The 18,739-nt window shown below is 51.9% G+C and overlaps 1 protein-coding gene and 1 pseudogene across 1 annotated transcript; one reads left to right on the top strand and one right to left on the bottom strand.

Annotated features, from left to right (window-relative positions):
- Positions 1 to 1,224: 1,224 nt before the first annotated feature.
- Positions 1,225 to 2,589, bottom strand: LOC132321473 (olfactory receptor 1N2-like; annotated as a pseudogene).
- A 14,995-nt stretch (positions 2,590 to 17,584) lies between these two features.
- Positions 17,585 to 18,529, top strand: LOC132321518 (olfactory receptor 14C36-like). The gene has a single exon (XM_059835014.1). The coding sequence runs from the start codon at positions 17,597 to 17,599 to the stop codon at positions 18,527 to 18,529; it is 933 nt and encodes a 310-aa protein (XP_059690997.1). The 5' UTR covers positions 17,585 to 17,596.
- The last annotated feature ends 210 nt before the right edge of the window (positions 18,530 to 18,739 follow it).

Here is an 18,739-nt window from a genome sequence, read left to right on the forward strand (position 1 = left end):
CACAGGCTTTCCTCCCCCGGGGACATTCTCAGCAGCAGCTTGTCCTTCTTCAAGAATCACAGAATCATTAAGTTTGGAAAAGACCTGTAAAATCGTCAAGTCCAACCATCAACCCAACACCACCATGCCCATGAAACCTTGCCCTGCAGTGCCACGTCCACATTTTCCTTTAACACCTCCAGTGACGGTGACCTCACCACTTCCCTGGGCAGCCTGTTCCAATGCTTCACCTCTCTCTCAGTAAAGAAATTTTTCCTAATATCCAGCCTAAACCTCCCCTGGTACAACTTGAGGCCATTTCCTCCTGTTCTATTGCTAGTCACTTGGGAGAAGAGACCAGCACCCACCTCTCTGCAACCCCCTTTCAAGTAGTTGTAGAGAGCAATAAGGTGTCTCCTCAGCCTTCTATTCTCCAGACTGAACAACCCCAGTTCCCTCAGGTAGTGAGCGAGAAGGTCTCCCTGAGAGTCCTTTTCTCCATTTCCCTTAGCCACTCCTCACAACATTTGTTCGCAGGAACCTTCACCAGCTTCATTGCCCTTCTTTGGACAAACTCCAGCATCTCAATGTCTTTCTTGTAGCTAGGGGCCCAAAACTGAACAAAGTAGTCGAGGTGTGGCCTCATCAGTGCTGAGTACAGGGGGACAATCACTACCCTACTCCTGTTGTTTCTGATACGGTCCCGGATGCCATTGGCCTTCTTGGCCACCTGGGCAAACTGCTGGCTCATATTCAGACAGCTTTCGACCAACACCCCCAGGTTAACGGCCCCAGGTCTGGGCAGGACACCTGGGCAGACCCAAGCGCAGGCCCACACTGGAGGGACCGTGAGCGTGTGTGCCCGTGGGTAAGCGCTGCAGGATCTGCACAGACCACTTGTCACCTGCACACCAGACCAGCTTGAGAAGGGAGCGGGATGGGGCCGGTTGTGATACTCATGCCTGTGTGTGTTCTGCCGGTGCTGTGGGTGCTGCAAAGGTGCTGTTCCCTGCTGGAGTTGGTCAGGTGTGTCCATCTGTATTTCCTCGCCGAGACCGGCATTTAGCAATTTCCTTTGAGTGATTCCCCGTTGGGTGACCTTTTACTTTGGGAGGATCCAGTCACTGCCCACCCCAGGAACGTGCTGCCCCTGCAGAACGCCCAGGCTCTCCAGGTAGCTGTAGATTCCCCTCCTGGAGGACGTCTTCTGCACAGTCATATGTGGGACAGCCCTGGGTGCGTAACTCAGTGCTCATTTACCATCTCCACGGCCACCATACACCAAAGGGTGAGTCCAAGATCCAGCCCCAGGTCTCTAACAAACAGCTGTGACAATGTGACAACGAGAGTTTCTCTCTCAATTCCAAGGAGAAAAAGGCCCTTTTGAGGTGAAATTCCTTGGGCCTGTTGCTGCCATCAGCTTTGGAAGAAGAGCCCAAACTTCAGTCAGCACACTGGGGAGATCCCATTTGATTTCAGAAATGCTATGAGAGTGTAGCTCTGTCCCAGTGAAAGACAGACTTTTATTTCAGAGCCAGGGAAGACAAAGCAGGCTCATTAATCAGCAGAAGTAAGGAGAATCTCAACATTTATGTAGGAACACAATAAAGGCTAAGAACAACACAGATAATGAAAACAGAAAGGACAAAAGAGCAAACAAAGGACAGTCCAGCAATGGGATACATGGGAAACATCCCTAAAATCACTTTCTTCATGGCATCCTTGAGCTCCCGGTTCCTCATGCTGTAGATGAGGGGGTTCAAGGCTGGGGTCACCACCGAGTACAGCATTGCCATCACTGAATCCAGAGCTGCAGAGGAGATGGAGGGGGGCTTGAGGTAGGCGAACGTGCCAGTACAGATAAACAGGGAGACCACAGCCAGGTGAGGGAGGCACGTGGAAAAGGCTTTGTGCCGTCCCTGCTCAGAGGGGATCCTCAACACGGCCCTCAAGATCTGCACATAGGACAGCAAGATGAATATAAAACAACCCCAGAATAGAAAAGCACTAAAACTAAGAGGCCCAGCTACCCTGAGGTAGGAGTCTGAGCAGGAGAGCTTGAGGACTGGGGGAATTTCACAGAAGAACTGGTCCACAGCATTGCTTTCGCAAAGTGGTAGTGAAAATGTATTGGTAGTGTGAAGAAGAGAATTGAGAAACCCACTGCCCCAGGCAGCTGTTGCTATTTTGGCACAAGCTCTGCTGCCCAGGAGGGTCCCATAGTGCAGGGGTTTTGCAGATGGCAATGTAGCGGTCATAGGCCATGACAGTGAGAAGAAAAAATTCTGCTGACATCAAAAATAAAACAAAAAAGACTTGGGCAGCACATCCTGCATAGGAGATGGCCCTGGTGTCCCAGAGGGAATTGGCCATGGCTTTGGGGAGAGTGGTGGAGACGAAGCCCAGGTCGATGAAGGAAAGGTTGAGTAGGAAGAAGTACATGGGGCTGTGGAGGTGGTGGTCGCAGGCTATGGCGGTGATGATGAGGCCATTTCCCAGGAGGGCAGCCAGGTAGATGCCCAGGAAGAGGCAGAAGTGCAAGAGCTGCAGCTCCCGTGTGTCTGCGAATGCCAGGAGGAGGAACTGGGTGATGGAGCTGCTGTTGGACATTTGCTTTCTGTGGGCATTGGGACCTGTCCAAGGTGAAAAAGACAATGACAACTGAGGACAGACTTCTGTGAGGAAAATAACATGCCATTTGTCATAGAAATCCCCATCCCTGTGATGAATGAGGAACAAGCCAGCGCATTCCCCAGCCCTGTCAATTGAATGGCATGGTGCCTGACAGTTTAAAACAGAGCTTGGGCACCTACTTCCCATGAAGACACTTCCAGGGAAGGACACACAGAGTCAGTGCCAGAACAGAAGCTGACCTGTACCCCCATCCATACCCCAGAGAGCAAGAGCATCACGGAAGGGTGGGGAAACAGGGAAGAAAACTGCAATGCTTCAAAAAAATGAGGTGAGGTCAGAAAGGCAGAGGGGCGTGCTGTGAAGCCTTCTCCTTACCCAGCTGTGCTCACCACCTCTCACATGGTGTCACTGTAGGGCAGGTGGTTTTAGTCTCTTTTTTGTGTACTGCACCCCAAGACACATCCACCTGGAGGGCAAGCTGCCCAGGGCATGACTCATAACGGGGACCCCATGGCCATGAAGGCAGAGGCTCTGCTGGGTAGGAGAGGAGACCAGGGGGTTGCTCTGGGGAAGGTATCTGCACTCCAGGGCATGGCAGGGAGGTGCCCGAATAGCCCTGCCATGGCATTTCTGGTAGCAGCTCCTTCTCATTCCCTGCCCTTGTCTCTGCTGGAGATGTCCCTGCTGGAAGCTAATTCCCTGTCCCCATGTCTCTCTCCTACCATCTCCCACAGACCCCATCCCACTCACCGTGTGCTCAGCTCTGCCCTGCAGACACCTCCTGGCACCAGGGTACTGCCCAGGGGCACCTCTGTCTGTGCCGGAGCTAAGGAGCAGATCAGACAAGAGCTAATGAGAAGTGGGGTCTCAGGACCTTCCCCAGAACATAGAAATAAATTCCCATCTCCCACTGCCCTCCCAGACAACCAAGAGGAGAAAATGCAAAACACCGGCAGCTTCCCTTTCAGGTAACCGCCACATAGACCTTCCTTTTGAAAAGTGCCCTTGGAAATGTCCTGGGGGGTATGTGGAGCTGTGAGCAGCCCTGACCCAGGCAGCACTCTCTCCACAGCAGAAGGACCCTGCCCTGCGCTGAAGGGCCACCCACAGTGCCGTGGGGAGCTCCCCAGGAAAGGCTGAGTGCTGACCCTGGCAGGCGGCAGAGTCCCTGCCCCAGCACCCAGCCCCGGGGGTGCAGGGACCCTGCTCGGAAGGACAGCCCTGGGCACCCCTGGCTGCACACCCACCTTCACACCCTGCAGCCGTCCCTGGCAGAAGGCAGCCCTCATGCCCTGTCCCTCTGATGGTGCAGCAGGGAAGCCCTGCTCTGGGGCACCTCCTCCTCCTCTATACAGGAGTGACATTCCTGGGTACCATGCCAGCTTTACGAGAGCCCTCCATGAACTGCAGCTGCATTGCCCTGCACCCAGAGACTTACCGTGTCAAGGGCTGTGAAGATTTCTCCTCCAGTGAGCTCGCCTATGTCCTCCCACCCCAGACTGCCTTTAACCTCTCTCTGCCTTGATCCTCTCCCCTCGGTGCCTGCAGGCAGTGCCCTCAGCCCTGCTGCGCTCTGCAGAGGAGCTGCTCCTGGGCAGAGCTGTCTCTCGGCAGTGCTGCCCGCTTGCCATGAGCTCCCTCCATCCCAGGAGCCCGGCCCAGCTCAGCAGCAGAGGAGCAGCCCAAGGCGGCACTTTCTCTGCCCCTCGGGGCTCCCCCCAGGGGTCCCTGGGGCTCCAGGGGAACCTGCTGTGAAACAGGCTGGAGCAATCACTGAGGTTCCCTCCCGCAGCTGGGGAGAGACACTTCTTCCCAGCACTGTCATTTCCCTGCTGAGAGACAGAGTCACGCCTAAATATCAACTTTTCTTGGCCCATCTTTAGACAGGACAGCCAGACAGGGACAGGCAGGGATCTCCTTTACCCCTGCTGAGGGAAGGGATGCAGCTGAGCCCGACAAGGCATCTCATCCTGGGTTTGGAGTGCTGGGGCTGGAAGGGCACTCAGCTCCCTCCCATGCACACCACAGACCCACAGCAGGTGGGATTCCTCCTGCCCCCCTTCAGGTGGACACACAATAGGCACCTGCATGTGAGCTCCTGCTCTCAGCTCCCATGGTAATTAATGGAGCTGGAGGCCAGGAGTGAGCTGTTCAGATGCAGTTGTCTGGTGACATCTGAGGTGCCAGAGGTGGTCAAAGATGTGTGCCGGTAATAGAGACAGATTGAAGATACGTGCAGGCTGATGTAGAGACAGGCCAACATCTGGGGCATCTTCTTGGAGGCTCTTGGGAATTTCCTTTGGCCAACTGAAAGGACAGCTGCTGCCCAAATTAAGGGCAACTGAACCTGTCCCTACTCGTTATGTTCAGGTCAGCCTATAGCGATATTCATAGGATGGAATGGAGTCGTATGCCATAGGGAGAGCTCCGTCTCTTTCTTCCTCTCCTCCAGGTGTTGGGTTTACTAGATCTTCACTGAGTGTATTGGCAGCTGTCTCGTGTTCATCCCCACATTGTGGTACAGAATTCAAGGCAGCTGCTCAATGTAAGGTTCAAATCCAGGCACACAGAGCTACATGAGATGCCAGGACTGGCAAGAAAATCACAGGACCAACAGGAAAGCAATTCCCATTCAGGGTGGGTGCGTGACAAGACAATGCAGGCGGCATTGCAGAGAATGCAATTTGGTGCCTGTGTGCCATTGCTGTTGCCATCACTCAGAGGCATCAGTTATCAGATGTTATCAGAGAGGTAAAGTCTGTCCCTTCTCTGCCCAATAGCTGCAGGCATTGCGTGAACACAAAGCACATCACACAGGGATCTTTATTCACTCCCTTGATGATACAGTCCAGGAACAGAAGAATCCTTTTCTCAGTGTGCTTGCGCACATCTTGTCTTCATGGACCGCATCCTCCAAGCACAGCAGTTGTCCATACCAAAACTCAATTGAAACCCAAAAAAGAATTCAAGGGCACCTAGATGAGCTGTTGCTACTTCAGGAAGAGTTAAGGAAGAGACAGAGAGACTGTGGAACAACTGCAAAGATTAGTAAGAGTAGGTGTAGATAGGTCCGAGATGCTCTGTGTCCCCTTTGCCTCAGTTTCCACCAGCAAGGTCTCCCAGGCCTTTGTGCTTTGAGGCAGGGCTCTGGAGGAGAACAACCAGCTGTGAATGCGGATGAAGCCAGGGGTTACCTGAGCAAACTGCACACCTACCAGTCCATTGGACCGTAGGGGCTGCATCCAAGTGTGCTGGGAGAGTTCTTCACCAGTAGATCCTGGTCCATGATGATCCCAGTAAGGAAGGTACTCAGACTCTGTGAGGTACCATTTAAAATGCTGTGAGGGCTAAGATTATAAGGAGAGAATAGTATAGGTAATCTTTTATCTAGTTAGGTGGTGGGATGCCTAGGTGTTGTAGCATCGAATGGGACTCCCAGCCATGCGCAGCATGCCATGCAGAGCCCGTCCAGAGAAGACAGTCTCCCATTTTGGTCATTCAAAATCATACTGTATTCCCTTAGGAGGAAACGACTCTATTTCTCTTCTCCACAGTCAGTCAGAAATGATGTTCTCATGAGACCTTCCTGCTGCATTGTCAGACAGAGACAAGGCCATGCAGGTGCCATGATGGCCGGTACCGAGTGGGAGCAGCCCGCAGGCTGCACTGGGACAAGGAGCTGCTGAGGTTGTCCTGTGCCCAAGGGATCTCTGCAGCACAGTACAGGTGCGGAGGCCACGCTGTACATGCAGCACAGCGCAGCACAGCACTAACTGTTCGATGCACAATGGTCTTATGGTCAGGATCAGTGATCAGGTTTCCCTGTGAGAAGTCTGCGCTCCACCCCGGTGCCACGGCTGAGGTGCTGCAGCCCAAAGGTGCATGGCCAGGAGGAGCTGGAGCACAGGCAGGAGGAGCTGAAGCCCCAGGACGTGTCACTCTACTGTGATGGTTTGGGATTAAATGAGAAGTGGTGGCACAGCTTGCTGAGCTGGGGTGCTGCAGTGCAGGGATACAGGCTCTGATGGAGAAGGTGACAGGGAGGACAAGTATTGGGGGGAAGCACGCTGTGTGAAGGAGCAACTAGGATATATGGAGCTCCTCTATGAGATGGGCAACAGGTTGGGCCAGCTTCTGTGAGTGAGGATGAGAAGAGAAGTCAGTAAGGGTGACATGGTCTTGGCACTCATAACCTACTTTGTCAGGGAGAGGAAACAGCAATAGTCCTCTCTCAGCAAGCCGAGGAAGACTCCAGGTTAAGCAGCAGGTTCCTGTGGGGGACTGTAAGTGCCCTGGCATTCCCTGGTGAGGCAAATCGACAGGATGCCAGCAGCCTGGAGGCTCCTGGGACAAGTTCCGAACAGAGCTGCCAGGTAGGGACAACAAGGGGGATGCTCACCTGGAGCCGGTACTGGCAAACAAGGAAATAGTGGGGTCCCAGGTGTCAAAGGAAGGCCAGCAGCAGAGCACAGGCTGGTGGACTCCAGAGACAAAGACTTTGATATACAGGGGGGACTGATCCAGGTGGTGCCGTGGGAAGCAGCTCTGAAGGGGGAAGGAGCTCAGGAAATGTGATAGGCCTTGCAGGACAGCCTCTCCCGAGCACAAGAAGGATCTCTCTGAATACCTATGGAAAAGAAACATTCATATGTTGGCCAACATTGCTATGACAGCCAACTGCATCCTGGCTTATATCAGAAACAGTGTGGCTGGCAGGACTAGGGAAGTGATTGTCCCCCTGTAGAGAGGTGGGTGCTGGTCCCTTCTCCCAAGTGACAAGTGATAGGACGAGAAGAAACAGCCACAAGTTGTGCCAGGGGAAGGTTAGACTGGATATTAGGAATAGTTTCTTCACCAAAAGGGCTCTCAGACAGTGGAACAGGCTGCCCAAGGATGTAGTGGAGTCACCATCACTGGAGCTTTTTAAAAGACGTGTGGATGAGGCGCTTAGTGGTGGACTTAACAGGGTTAGGTTTACAGTTGGACTTGATGATCTTAAAGGTCGTTTCCAACCTAAACCATTCTATGAATCAATGATTCTATGATCCTTGTACAGAGTCCACACATGAGTGCCACGCATCGATGCCACCATTACAGAGAAGGAGACAAGGCATTTGACCAGGTTGTTGAACCCTGGAATCGGTATGCCATGCCTCCTGAGGTTCCCTCAAGCACCTAAGCTTTTTTCCAGAGAAGTGTGAGTCCTCTTTAGGTGTCCTGCCTGTCTCCCGCCCCATGCTGTGCCTTAGGCTGTGAAGAGAATCAAAACCAACTTTATGACTCAGTTAGCTTCATTTTACATGCTGAAATACAGGGCAGATGAAGGGAGCTCTGAGCTTCCAGGCTCTCAGTCGCCCAGTTAGGGCTTCAGAGAATGGAAATGCAGGTAATCCTCTTGTGCCAGTGTACACCACATCAAAATTCTGCCTTCCTTTGTACCTTTTCGCTAACCTGGGATCTGCCCTTTGGCTGCCTTTGGTTAAAAAAGAAACTGTTCTTCTCTTCCACCTCCCCCTCCTCAAAAAAGCAGAGAAAAAACATATGGAGCATGGATTACTTAAGGGCAATACTGTATCTTTAAATGATAAGAGAGAGCAAAGATAGTACAACAAATGGCAAAACATCCTTGAGAGCTTCCTTATTTTTACTTGTCTCCAAAGCTCAGCCTGCTTAGATCTTGAAAGGACTACCTCAAACCTCTGCAACCTAAATCCCTCCAACCTTCTCTTAGCCAAGGTCTTTTAGCCCAGGACGCTTCTGCCCATCACTTCAGCGCACTGTCCAATCTCTCTTTTTCAGCTGGGTGACGTCAAGGTACTCCATTACAACACCTTCCCTACAAATGTCTTCTCTCCATGCTGATCCCACTTGGATCATGCCATGTTATGTACGGCTCCATCCTCCTCTTGCAGAGCTCCATTGGATGGGCAGTTTTCCATTTCTTTCATGCCCATTCACCTTCACAACATTTTCTCTTGCATGCATACCACATATTGTCTGAAGCAGCACATTTACCCCCCACAGCTTCATTCATTTCCAGATGCAGGCTGAGATATTTCTCCTCTTGGAGCAGACATTGTGCAAAACTGCTCCATATATGGAAACCCACTTCAATGCTGCATATTCATTTGGGCTAAAAAAAAGATAATGAAAATATCCCGAGCTAGTTTCTCAAAGACACATTTTCAAAGTGGCAAAGCAGATTCAATACAGAAATGCTGAGAGCCAAGTTACAAAGAGAGAGGGAAAAATAGGTGAAGACTCACAAATTTGTCCAGACTCACAAATTCTCTGTCAGTCAAGAGCAAGTCCCACAGCTGGGGGGAGGTTTTCATTACTTGATTCTCTGGGAAGTTTTGTTTCTTGGGCCTCTTGGCTCGAGCCTGTGGCATTGACATTTCCAGGAAGAGGAAAAGTTCTGGTTCAGGTATCAAACTTTTGCCCATCCTGCCTGGAGATCCAGGACAGTTGTGTCACACAACACCCAGTGTCATAGTGAAGACGGAGGCAGTGTGAATTGTAGCAGTTTGGACTCCAATGGAAACTCAACGCCTGAGCTGTCAGGACCACATTCCTGCAGTTCGACAGAAGTTCCCTGACACGGCTGTGAGTTCCGACCTAGTTGGCAGAGTTTTTCACAGCCCTCACTGAAAAGGGCAGGGTGTCAAGGAGAGGAGAACTCATTTCCGTTTCCCAAATCCCAGGGCAGTGCCCAAACCATCCTTCCCTTGCCCTCTGGCATCCCATTGCTTGAGATGCTAATCTGCTGGGGCTTCTCTCAGAAAACCTTCAATAATCCATCAGATGCTTGTGTGATTTCCCTAAGAGTATCAGTATCAAAAAAGAAGAAACAAAACAAAACCAAACCCGCAACATTAATCTGCCTTAATATAATTATCTGCAGCATAGCAGTTTGCATCTCTGATGACCACTCTGGGCAATGCCAGTTAAATCAGTATTTGCAGTGCTGGCCATTATTCCTCATCCTCAAGGACAAATCTAAAGCAGTTCAGAGGAAAGGTGCCCTTGAAAAGTCATCGTTTGTGTCCCCCAGGAGGCACGAGTGCTGCTGATTCCCCACTCCAGAGTGGGGTAGAGGCTGGATGCCCTTCTCAGGACAGACTCCTTGCCAGGAAGCCACAGGCATGGGGGGAGCTCACCTGGTTCTTACTGGCACTTCACTCACGTCCCTTTTGGTGTATATCCTCCTTCTCTGTGTCTAATCTCCCCACACACAGGAATGACAGAAGAACAAACATTTCATAAAAACTTGTCACAAAGTCCTTGTTAGAGACAAGAAGTCCCCCCATGAAATCTGGAGGGAGCCCGGAAGATTGCCTTAAGCACCAAGAAGAGCCAAGAAGCTCAAGGCCTCTTCTGAAGTGCAGCAAATTCTTGCAGCCAAGACCTGAGCCTGGAAGTGGGAAGGAATTTCTGTCTGTGGGTAGAGGAGGAACAAGTGTGTTGTGGGAGTATGTCAGGGCTGAAGGCCCTTGCGCAAATCAGAGATGATGGAGACATTCCCACCTTGTGCGCTTGCCTCAGCCTAGGAAATGGGGAGAGCCTGCTGCTGGGGGTGTCTGTGCTCAGTCATGCCCCATGAGCTGACCTTGCTCTCTTTTGCAAGAAAGAAGAAAACAGGAGGACTCGGTTTGCAGTATCTAAGTCAGACAGTGGGAAACAAATAAGTAATTACATTGTTGGAGGGGAGTTGGAATACGAGAAGGAAAGAAGGGGGAAGTAATGATTTCTGTGTTAAAAGATGGGGAAACTGAGACCCAACTTGTGCATCTTTCCTCTGCGCAAGGATCTACTTTTTTTTTTTTAGAGGGGCTGACCCTATCAGAGTAGCTTTCACAGTTGTCCTCTGCTAGGAAGCCCAGAGAACAAGAGGGATGGGATTCACCTAGTTGGATTTAGACATGTCCAGTGGAAGGGCTTGATCCAGCTGCCCACTTCTCCCTGCCAATACGGAGATGCCAGGAGGAATCCCAGACATGCAGGAATGCCACGCCTCAGCCTGGCTGGGTGACAGAAGAGAAAACAGCATGCTTAGAGTCAGTTTCCTCCCACTCCTGGGCAGGTCCGGCATTTCAACAGCTCCCACTTGCAGGATCACAACTGGCTTTACTTTAAAGAAGGAAGAAAGCCAGGCAAGTTTTTTACACTCTTCAAGACCAGACCTATATTTCTTTATGACACAAATTCCCTTCTCCCGCTTCTCATTCCACAACCAGTCCCAAGATTCTGCACTTCTAAAGATATACCTGGTACACAAAAGAGGCACTTACGAGTGGTCCCCACCTGATCAGAAGAGATCCACCACCTGTTTATTCCTGGTGGATCACAACATGTATGAGCTCTCGATGCAGGCCACAGTTTTTCTGAGTGCATTTCCAAGAGACCCCTTGACCTCCCTGTTCCGCAGGCTGTAGAGGAGTGGATTGACCAGGGCCGTGAGGATGGTGTAGAAAAAGGAGAGGACTTTATGGAGCTGCCTCAGGGAGGCTGTCCTGGGTGTCATATAGACAAGGATGAGGGTGCCATAGAAAACAGTCACCACGATGAGGTGAGAGGAGCAGGTGGAGAAGGCCTTCTGCCTCCCCATGGTGGTTGGGATCCTCAGGACTGCAGCTCTGGTGCAGATGTAGGATACCAGTGTGAGCCCAAATGGGAAGACTACATCCAGAAAGCAGACTCTGAAAGTAACCAGCCTAAGCACCGTGGTGTCACTGCAGGCAAGCTCTAGCAATGGGGCAAAACCACAGAAGAAGTGATCAGTGGCATTGGGAGCACAGAACTGTAACCTGGAAAAGAGCCCGGTGACTATGGTAGACATGAGCAATGCTGCTAGCCAAGACCCAGCCGCCAGCTGGAGACAGAGCTTCCAGTTCATGAGGCTTGCCTAGAGCAGGGCTTGACAGATGGCCAAGTAGCGATCCTAGGACATGGTGGCCAGCAGATAGCACTCGGTACCTGCAAAACAGCCAAAGAAAAAGAACTGTGCCATGCAACCTTGAGCAGAAACGGTTCTGTCCCTGGCTAGGAAGCTGGCCAGCAGCCTGGGCAGGATAGTGGAGGTGTAGCAGATTTCCACACTGGAGAAATTCCCCAGGAAGACGGACATGGGACTTTGAAGATGCCCATCTGGCAGCACCAGCACAACAATGAGGATGTTAACAAACACTGTCACCATGTAGATCCCGAGGGAGAGGAGAAAGAGGGGCACCTGAAGCTTGGGGACATTACTCAGTCCCAGCAGGAGGAGGAACTCCACTGGTCATGTCCGCTTGTCCCATTCCTCTTTCTCCATGAAGTGCTGTAGGACCTTCTTTTCCCCACCTGGCAGGAAGGAAACCTGAGGAAGGGCATGCGCTTCTGTGTTTGTTGTACAAAGGAATCGGGAAGGAGTCACTGCCAGAGACAACACGGCGGTTTTCCCTCCTCTGACTGAATTCACACTTGGCTTAGGGGCTCCATTCCTCGTGAAAGGGCAGGAACAGGTTATCTGAGAGGGCCAAACTGCTCTTCTTGGAAGAACCTCCTCTCATTAGAGAGATGAGTTGCCGCACTGAGGTACCTATTTCTGTGGAATGAGAGAGAATGTCCATTTGCTCACATTACATTATGATGCAGGAAGTTATTCCCAGTAGTACCCGGCATAGGCGTTAGCCAAGTCCCGCTTTCAAGCAAGAGAAAGAGGTGCCCGACAGAAAAACTCCATCATGCAAAAAAGCCTTTAGGGCAACGCATTGTGCCATAGACTGATCTTCACCCTGAGGAAGGACTTTCTCAAACTTTTTACATTTACAGCGAGTTGGAGATGGCCGAGGCAGTCACCTAGACAGTCCAGAGAGCTCCTGGAATGGAGGAGCCCAGTGATCCACCCCACGTACACTGGGGTGCGTTGTTCCTGAAGGTGCTTCCATGGGGAGGGTGCCTCAGATTCACTGCTCGCTCTAAATCACATCCCATGTAGATGGCTGAGAGACAACTGTGAGAGAGCTGAGGGATTGAGATGGATCCCTAAGATACGAGCAAGATGGAGAAAGAGACAGCGAGAGATTAAGAGAGTTGAGAACATAAGGGGCATGTCTTGGCAGCCTGGCCCCATACACTCTGCCCCAACCTCTGCCTGTCCACTGAGGTGTGTGAGTGCCCATTAGCTTATGCCCCACAGCTCTGACTGCACTGACCACCACGCTGCCTGTATCTGGGTTCAGCAGTGTCAAGGACACAGAGAGGGTATCTAAGGGAAGAGGAGCTGGAATGAGAAGACAGGCAGGACAGGACTGTACCAAGACACATGGTCTCGCTTCATAGCTGCCACTGTGCAAAGAGCCACTGGCACTAAATGGCAACACTGTGACAGGGATTAGAGAAGAGGAGAGGTTTCCCTTTAATTTTGGAGAGACTTTAAGGTACAGTTGTAACCCTCATGTCTTCAAAGGATGGCTCTGCTGAGCAAGAGTCCCTCCCTTGTGCAAATGACCTATGGGAAAACTAAGCTGCCAAGTCTATGCTAAGTACAGTTCTCCTGAAGACCACTGTAGGAGGAGATGATATCACCCTCTAGAGTGCTGATCCTTCCCCACTATCAAAGGAGGCCAGAGAATGAACTCATCGTTTTAGACATTAAAGTTATAAAAGTCTATGTCTGAACAAGCTAATTCCTCTGAATGTGCTGGATTAGCTGAAGTATTGGCTCTGGGAGCATTGTGTCAAGGACTGGACATTTATTTCACCAAATGTGTTGTGGAGGCAGGTGCACTGTTACTCAAACCTACATTCCTGACCAATGTTCTAGATTGTGGACCAAATTAGAAGAGAGGTCATTCTCAACAGTTAAACTGGACTGAATTTCTGGCATATTTTTCTTCTGACCAGGAGGTTAACAAAGATGTAAGTGTTACTTTGCAGAGAAATAAAGCCGTCATTCTTCTCTTATTGTGTTCCACCTATGTCCTGTCATTTCCTAAAGACGAAGAGGTTCAGCAAAGATCTGCCACCAAAATAATTGGTAAACCATATTTAGGAGGAAGACGAAGTTGCATGAGAACTGGAGGAGGGTGAAGCTTGTTGAGAATTGGGTGTGCCATGGAGGGATGAAGTCCTCTGCTTGTTACTTTCTGTCTTGGTTTGCACGCTTAGAAAATGCCACTGTGGTGTTCACCAGGGTTTGTAAAATGCTTGTAGGTCATTTGAAAGGCATTGCTATGTAGGGTCGTCTTATGAGGATGTGTTGCAGAAGAGAGTCTGGTGTGATATTCGATTAAGGAGATCTTACACTGCTAAGAAAGAGAGGTCTCATTTCTGCAGATGCATCATAACCATGTGTTTGCCCTCCCCACCCCTCTCCCCTTTCAAAATCCACTTACGACACCTCTTCTGAGGTGGAAAAGTGGTTTCTGAAGATTATCCCACTTCTCTTGAAACCTGCCTTGAGAGCATCTTTCATCAGCTGGTTCCTGAGGCTGAAAATAAAGGGACTCAGCAAAGGAGTTGGCAGTGTGTTGAGAAGGGCCACTGCCTTGTTTCAGGAAATGTGGTGACTTGAAGGCTGGACATACATGAAGACGCAGCCCAGAAGGGAGTAGAAGTAGCACTGAGATAAGCAGCCTGGGCAGGACATGGCTTTGCTGGCCATGCACAAGTTTCCTACGGCTTTGGGTATGATGGATATGGTGATGAAAACCTCCAAACAGGAGAGGTTACAGAGGGAAAAGTCTGTGGGACTGTGGAGGTCTCTTTCAGCAAGAACAAGGGAATGATCGGCAGGTTTGCCCCTAAGATCACCAGGTACGAAGCCAGGAGAGCGATTGCCATGAGGCGCTCCGGATGGTGGAGGGAGGGGAAGCCCAAGAGAAGGAACTCTGTGACAGTCGTATGGTTCAACATTTCTGCATCCGAGCTGCAGTGGTGGGGGGCGTGGGGAGAATAACCCCATACATCAGGACAGGCTGGGACGTGAGCAGCTGAGGAGAAGGGCCTGGGCACTACGAGGGATGCCCTACAACCAGTAGCGTATGGTCCCTATGAACAAGGGCAGCTGCACGTGGGGCTGTGTTAGGAGGACTGTGGGCCACCCAGACAACTTGAGTGATCATCCCCCTTGACTCAGCACTGGTGTGGCTCCACACACATGGGTGTGTCCCAGTGGGTGGCTCCCCAATTTGGAGAAGTCAGGAGGAACTAGAGAGTGTCGAGTGCAGGTCTGCCAAGATGGGGTACGGGACCGGGTGCACATGACCTGTATGGGGCGGCTGAGGGACCTGGGCAGCTTTGGCCCAGTGGCAGAGAGACTCAGAGCAGTATAGGATTAGCCTGAGACTGCTGGAAAGGTGGTTTCAGAGATGATGGAGCTTTTCTTCATGGTGGGAAACGGCATGAGGAAGAACTTAAAGCACAAAGTGCAGCTGGAGAGGTCCAGACTGGACACGAGGAAAGAGAAATGTCACTCGAACGGCAGTGCTGTGGTATAAGAAGTCACCCAGAGGGAGACTGGAACAACCCAAGGCTTTGTGTTGCAAGGGACAACGAGGAAGGATGGAGAGATATCAGTAAAGGAAGTTGCTCAGGTGAGAGCCAGGTGGGGTAGCAGGGTGGATGTCTACAGCCTGCAGAGAAAGAGGTGCAGGTGTGGGAGACCGTAGGACAGCCAATGGTGGAGATGAGAGAGGGATGGAGAAAGTCAGAAAAGCCCCCAAGAGAGATCAGCTCTTTCCCTCCTCGGCTGTGGCTGTTGTCTCTGCCACTGACACCCATGAGGAAGCACCTTGTCCTTACAGCACTCGGGGCTCATTGCCTCCCCTTCCCCACCTGGGAGCCTGGGAGGTATCGTACCGTAGTCCTGCCCTGGGCATTGCCCATCCCCACATCACACCGCCCCAGGAAGAGCCCTGAGCAATGTGTGAGGGACCGGATCTCCTTCCCAGGGGCTGGGGGTCAGAGCTTGGCCCTTTGCCTTTAGGTAACACATCCAGGGTTCCTCAGAATCTCTTCCTTCACATTGCCTTTGCCTACCTGTCATCACTGCCTGGAGTTTTCTGCTCTAAGCAGCCCCTGGGGAGGCTTTGTCAGCAATGTCCCTCCGTGGGACCCATTAACACTCCAAGAAACAGTGGAGATTGCATCAGACACTGACTTCTTGAGAGGTTTCTTCAACTCCCTCTCACTGTCTGAGGTTCATGGACTCTGCACCAAACCCACCCGAGGGGTCATTAAAACCCCTTGAGATGGTCCTCTGCTGCTGAGCTGTGCCGGGCTCCTGGGACAGAGGGAGCTCATGGCAAGCGGGCAGCACTGCCGAGAGACAGCTCTGCCCAGGAGCAGCTCCTCTGCAGAGCGCAGCAGGGCTGAGGGCACTGCCTGCAGGCACCGAGGGGAGAGGAGTGAAGCAGCGAAGGGTTTAAAGGCAGTCTGGAGGGGGAGGATGCTGAGAGCGCATAGTAGGAGTAATCTTCAGGGATCTTGACAGGGTAAGTCTCTGGGTGCAGGGCAATGCAGCTGCAGTTTATGGAGGGCTCTCATAAAGCTGGCATAGTTCCCAGGAATGTCACTCCTGTATAGAGGAGCAGGAGGTGCTCCAGAGCAGGGCTTCCCTGCTGCACCATCAGAGGGACAGGGCATGAGGGCTGCCTTCTGCCAGGGACGGCTGCAGGGTGTGAAGGTGGGTGTGCAGCCAGGGGTGCCCAGGGCTGTCCTTCCGAGCAGGGTCCCTGCACCCCCGGGGCTGGGTGCTGGGGCAGGGACTCTGCCGCCTGCCAGGGTCAGCACTCAGCCTGCCCGGGGAGCTCCCCACGGCGCTGTGGGGAGAAGCTGGGGGTGGAAGGAGAGACCAGTGCAATGGCAGGGTGCTTCTGCTGTTGTGAGGGTGCTGTGTGGGTCAGGGATGCTCACAGCTCCACATCACTCTCAGGATATTTGCAGAGGTTTTTTCTGAAGAGGGACGTAAAGGCAGCGTTTACCTGAAAGGGCAGGAGTCTGTGCTTTGACATTTCTCCTATTGGTTGTTGGGTGGGTAGTGGGTGATGAAATTTATTTCTCCCTTCTGGAGAAGTCACAAACAACCCAGTTCTTGTAAGTGTTTCTCTGAGCAGCTCTTTTCTCCACTGCACACACAGAGATGCCCCTGGGCAGTGCTTTGATGCAGGAGGTGTCTGCAGGGCAGAGCTGGGCACACAGCGGGTGGGATGGGCTCTGTGAGCACTGCCAGGGCGGAGAAAAGGGGAGAGAGACTCAGCTCCCAGAAGGGAGAGCTCCAGGCAGGGAGAGCTCCTGGCACCAGAGACATGGTCATTAAGAGACAGGGAGCTGCTACACAAAGTGCCGTATGATGAAGAATTTGAGCACCTCCCTGCCATCCCCTGCAGTTCAGAGAACTTCCCCAGAGCAAGTCCCTGGTCTCCTCTGCCACCCAGCACAGCCTCATCCCCAGGGCCACAGGGTCCAGGGCATGAAACACCTCCTCGGCAGCTGGACCTCCAGTGTAGGAGCAGTGCATGTGTTCTACAGTCAATACACAAGAAATATGCTAAAAAGGAGTGCCTGCAGTGTCGCTGTCTGTGAGGTAGAGAGCACGGCTGGGTAAGGGGAAGGCTTCACTGCATGCCCATCTGCCTTTCTCTCCTTACTTCAGTTTTTCAGACCACAGACATATTCTGTATTTCTACACCTGCCTGTGGTGCTCTCGCTCTCAGGACTTGGTCTGAGGGATGTGGGTCAGCTTCTGTTCTGACTCCATCTCCGGGGACGCTGCCCCATATGTGTCTTCATGGCAGCTAGGTGCCTCAGCTGTGTTTTGAACTGTGAGGCACCATGTCGTTCAGTTGGTGGGGTTGGGGAATGAGCTGACTCAGTCCTCATTCAGCTGAGGGAGGGGGATTTCTATGGGAAATGGCATAGGTTTTTCATCAGAGAAGTCCTTCTCAACTTGTCACTGCCTTTTTCTCCTTGCACAGGTCCCCATGCCTGGAGGAAGAAAATGTCCAACAGCAGCTCTATCACCCAGTTCCTCCTCCTGGCATTCGCAGACACGTGGGAGCTGCAGCTCTTGCACTTCTGCCTCTTCCTGGGCATCTACCTGGCTGCCCTCCTGGGCAATGGCCTCATCATCACCGCCATAGTCTGCGACCACCACCTCCACAGCCCCATGTACTTCTTCCTCCTCAACCTCTCCCTCCTCGACCTGGGCTCCATCTCCACCACTGTCCCCAAAGCCATGGCCAATTCCCTCTGGGACACCAGGGCCATTTCCTATGCAGCATGTGCTGCCCAAGTGTTTTTGTTTCTCTTCTTCATGTCAGCAGAGTTTTATCTTCTCACCATCATGGCGTATGACCGCTATGTTGCCATCTGCCAACCCCTGCACTACGGGACCCTCCTGGGCAGCAGAGCTTGTGTCCACCTGGCAGCAGCTGCCTGGGGCAGTGGGTTGCTCAATGCTGTGCTGCAAACAGCCAATACATTTTCACTACCAATCTGCCAAGGCACTGTTCTAAAGCAGTTTTTCTGTGAAGTTCCCCAGATCCTCAAACTCTCGTGCTCAGACTCCTACCTCAGGGAAGTTGGGCTTATTGTGGTTAGCGCTTGTTTTGCTTTTGGGTGTTTTGTTTTTATTGTGCTGTCCTATGTGCAGATCTTGAGGGCCGTGCTGAGGATCCCCTCTGAGCAGGGACGGCACAAAGCCTTTTCCACGTGCCTCCCTCACCTAGCTGTGGTCTCCCTGTTCCTCAGCACCATCATGTTTTCCTACCTGAAGCCCCCCTCCATCTCCTCCCCATCCCTGGACCTGGTGATGGCAGTTCTCTACTCGGTGGTGCCTCCAGCAGTGAACCCCCTCATCTACAGCATGAGGAACCAGGAGCTCAAGGATGCCATCAAGAAATGGTTTTCATGGACATTTTTCAACAGCTGAGACCTGCTGTCTCTCTTCACACATGATTCCCAGTGCATCCCGTAGCCTGTTAGAGCCTTGTTTATTCACTCTGTTGCTGGTTTTGTTGCTGTTATTTCTCCCTATCATTTTCCTGCATGACTGTTTGGATTTGTCCCACTACACCTGAGGCAGGAACGTGCTCTCTCTCACCTGGACACCTTAGAAAAGTTTCTGTAACATTGTCTCATG

The sequence above is a fragment of the Gavia stellata genome, unplaced genomic scaffold (genome assembly GCF_030936135.1).
Source record: "Gavia stellata isolate bGavSte3 unplaced genomic scaffold, bGavSte3.hap2 HAP2_SCAFFOLD_42, whole genome shotgun sequence".
NCBI lineage: Eukaryota > Metazoa > Chordata > Aves > Gaviiformes > Gaviidae > Gavia > Gavia stellata.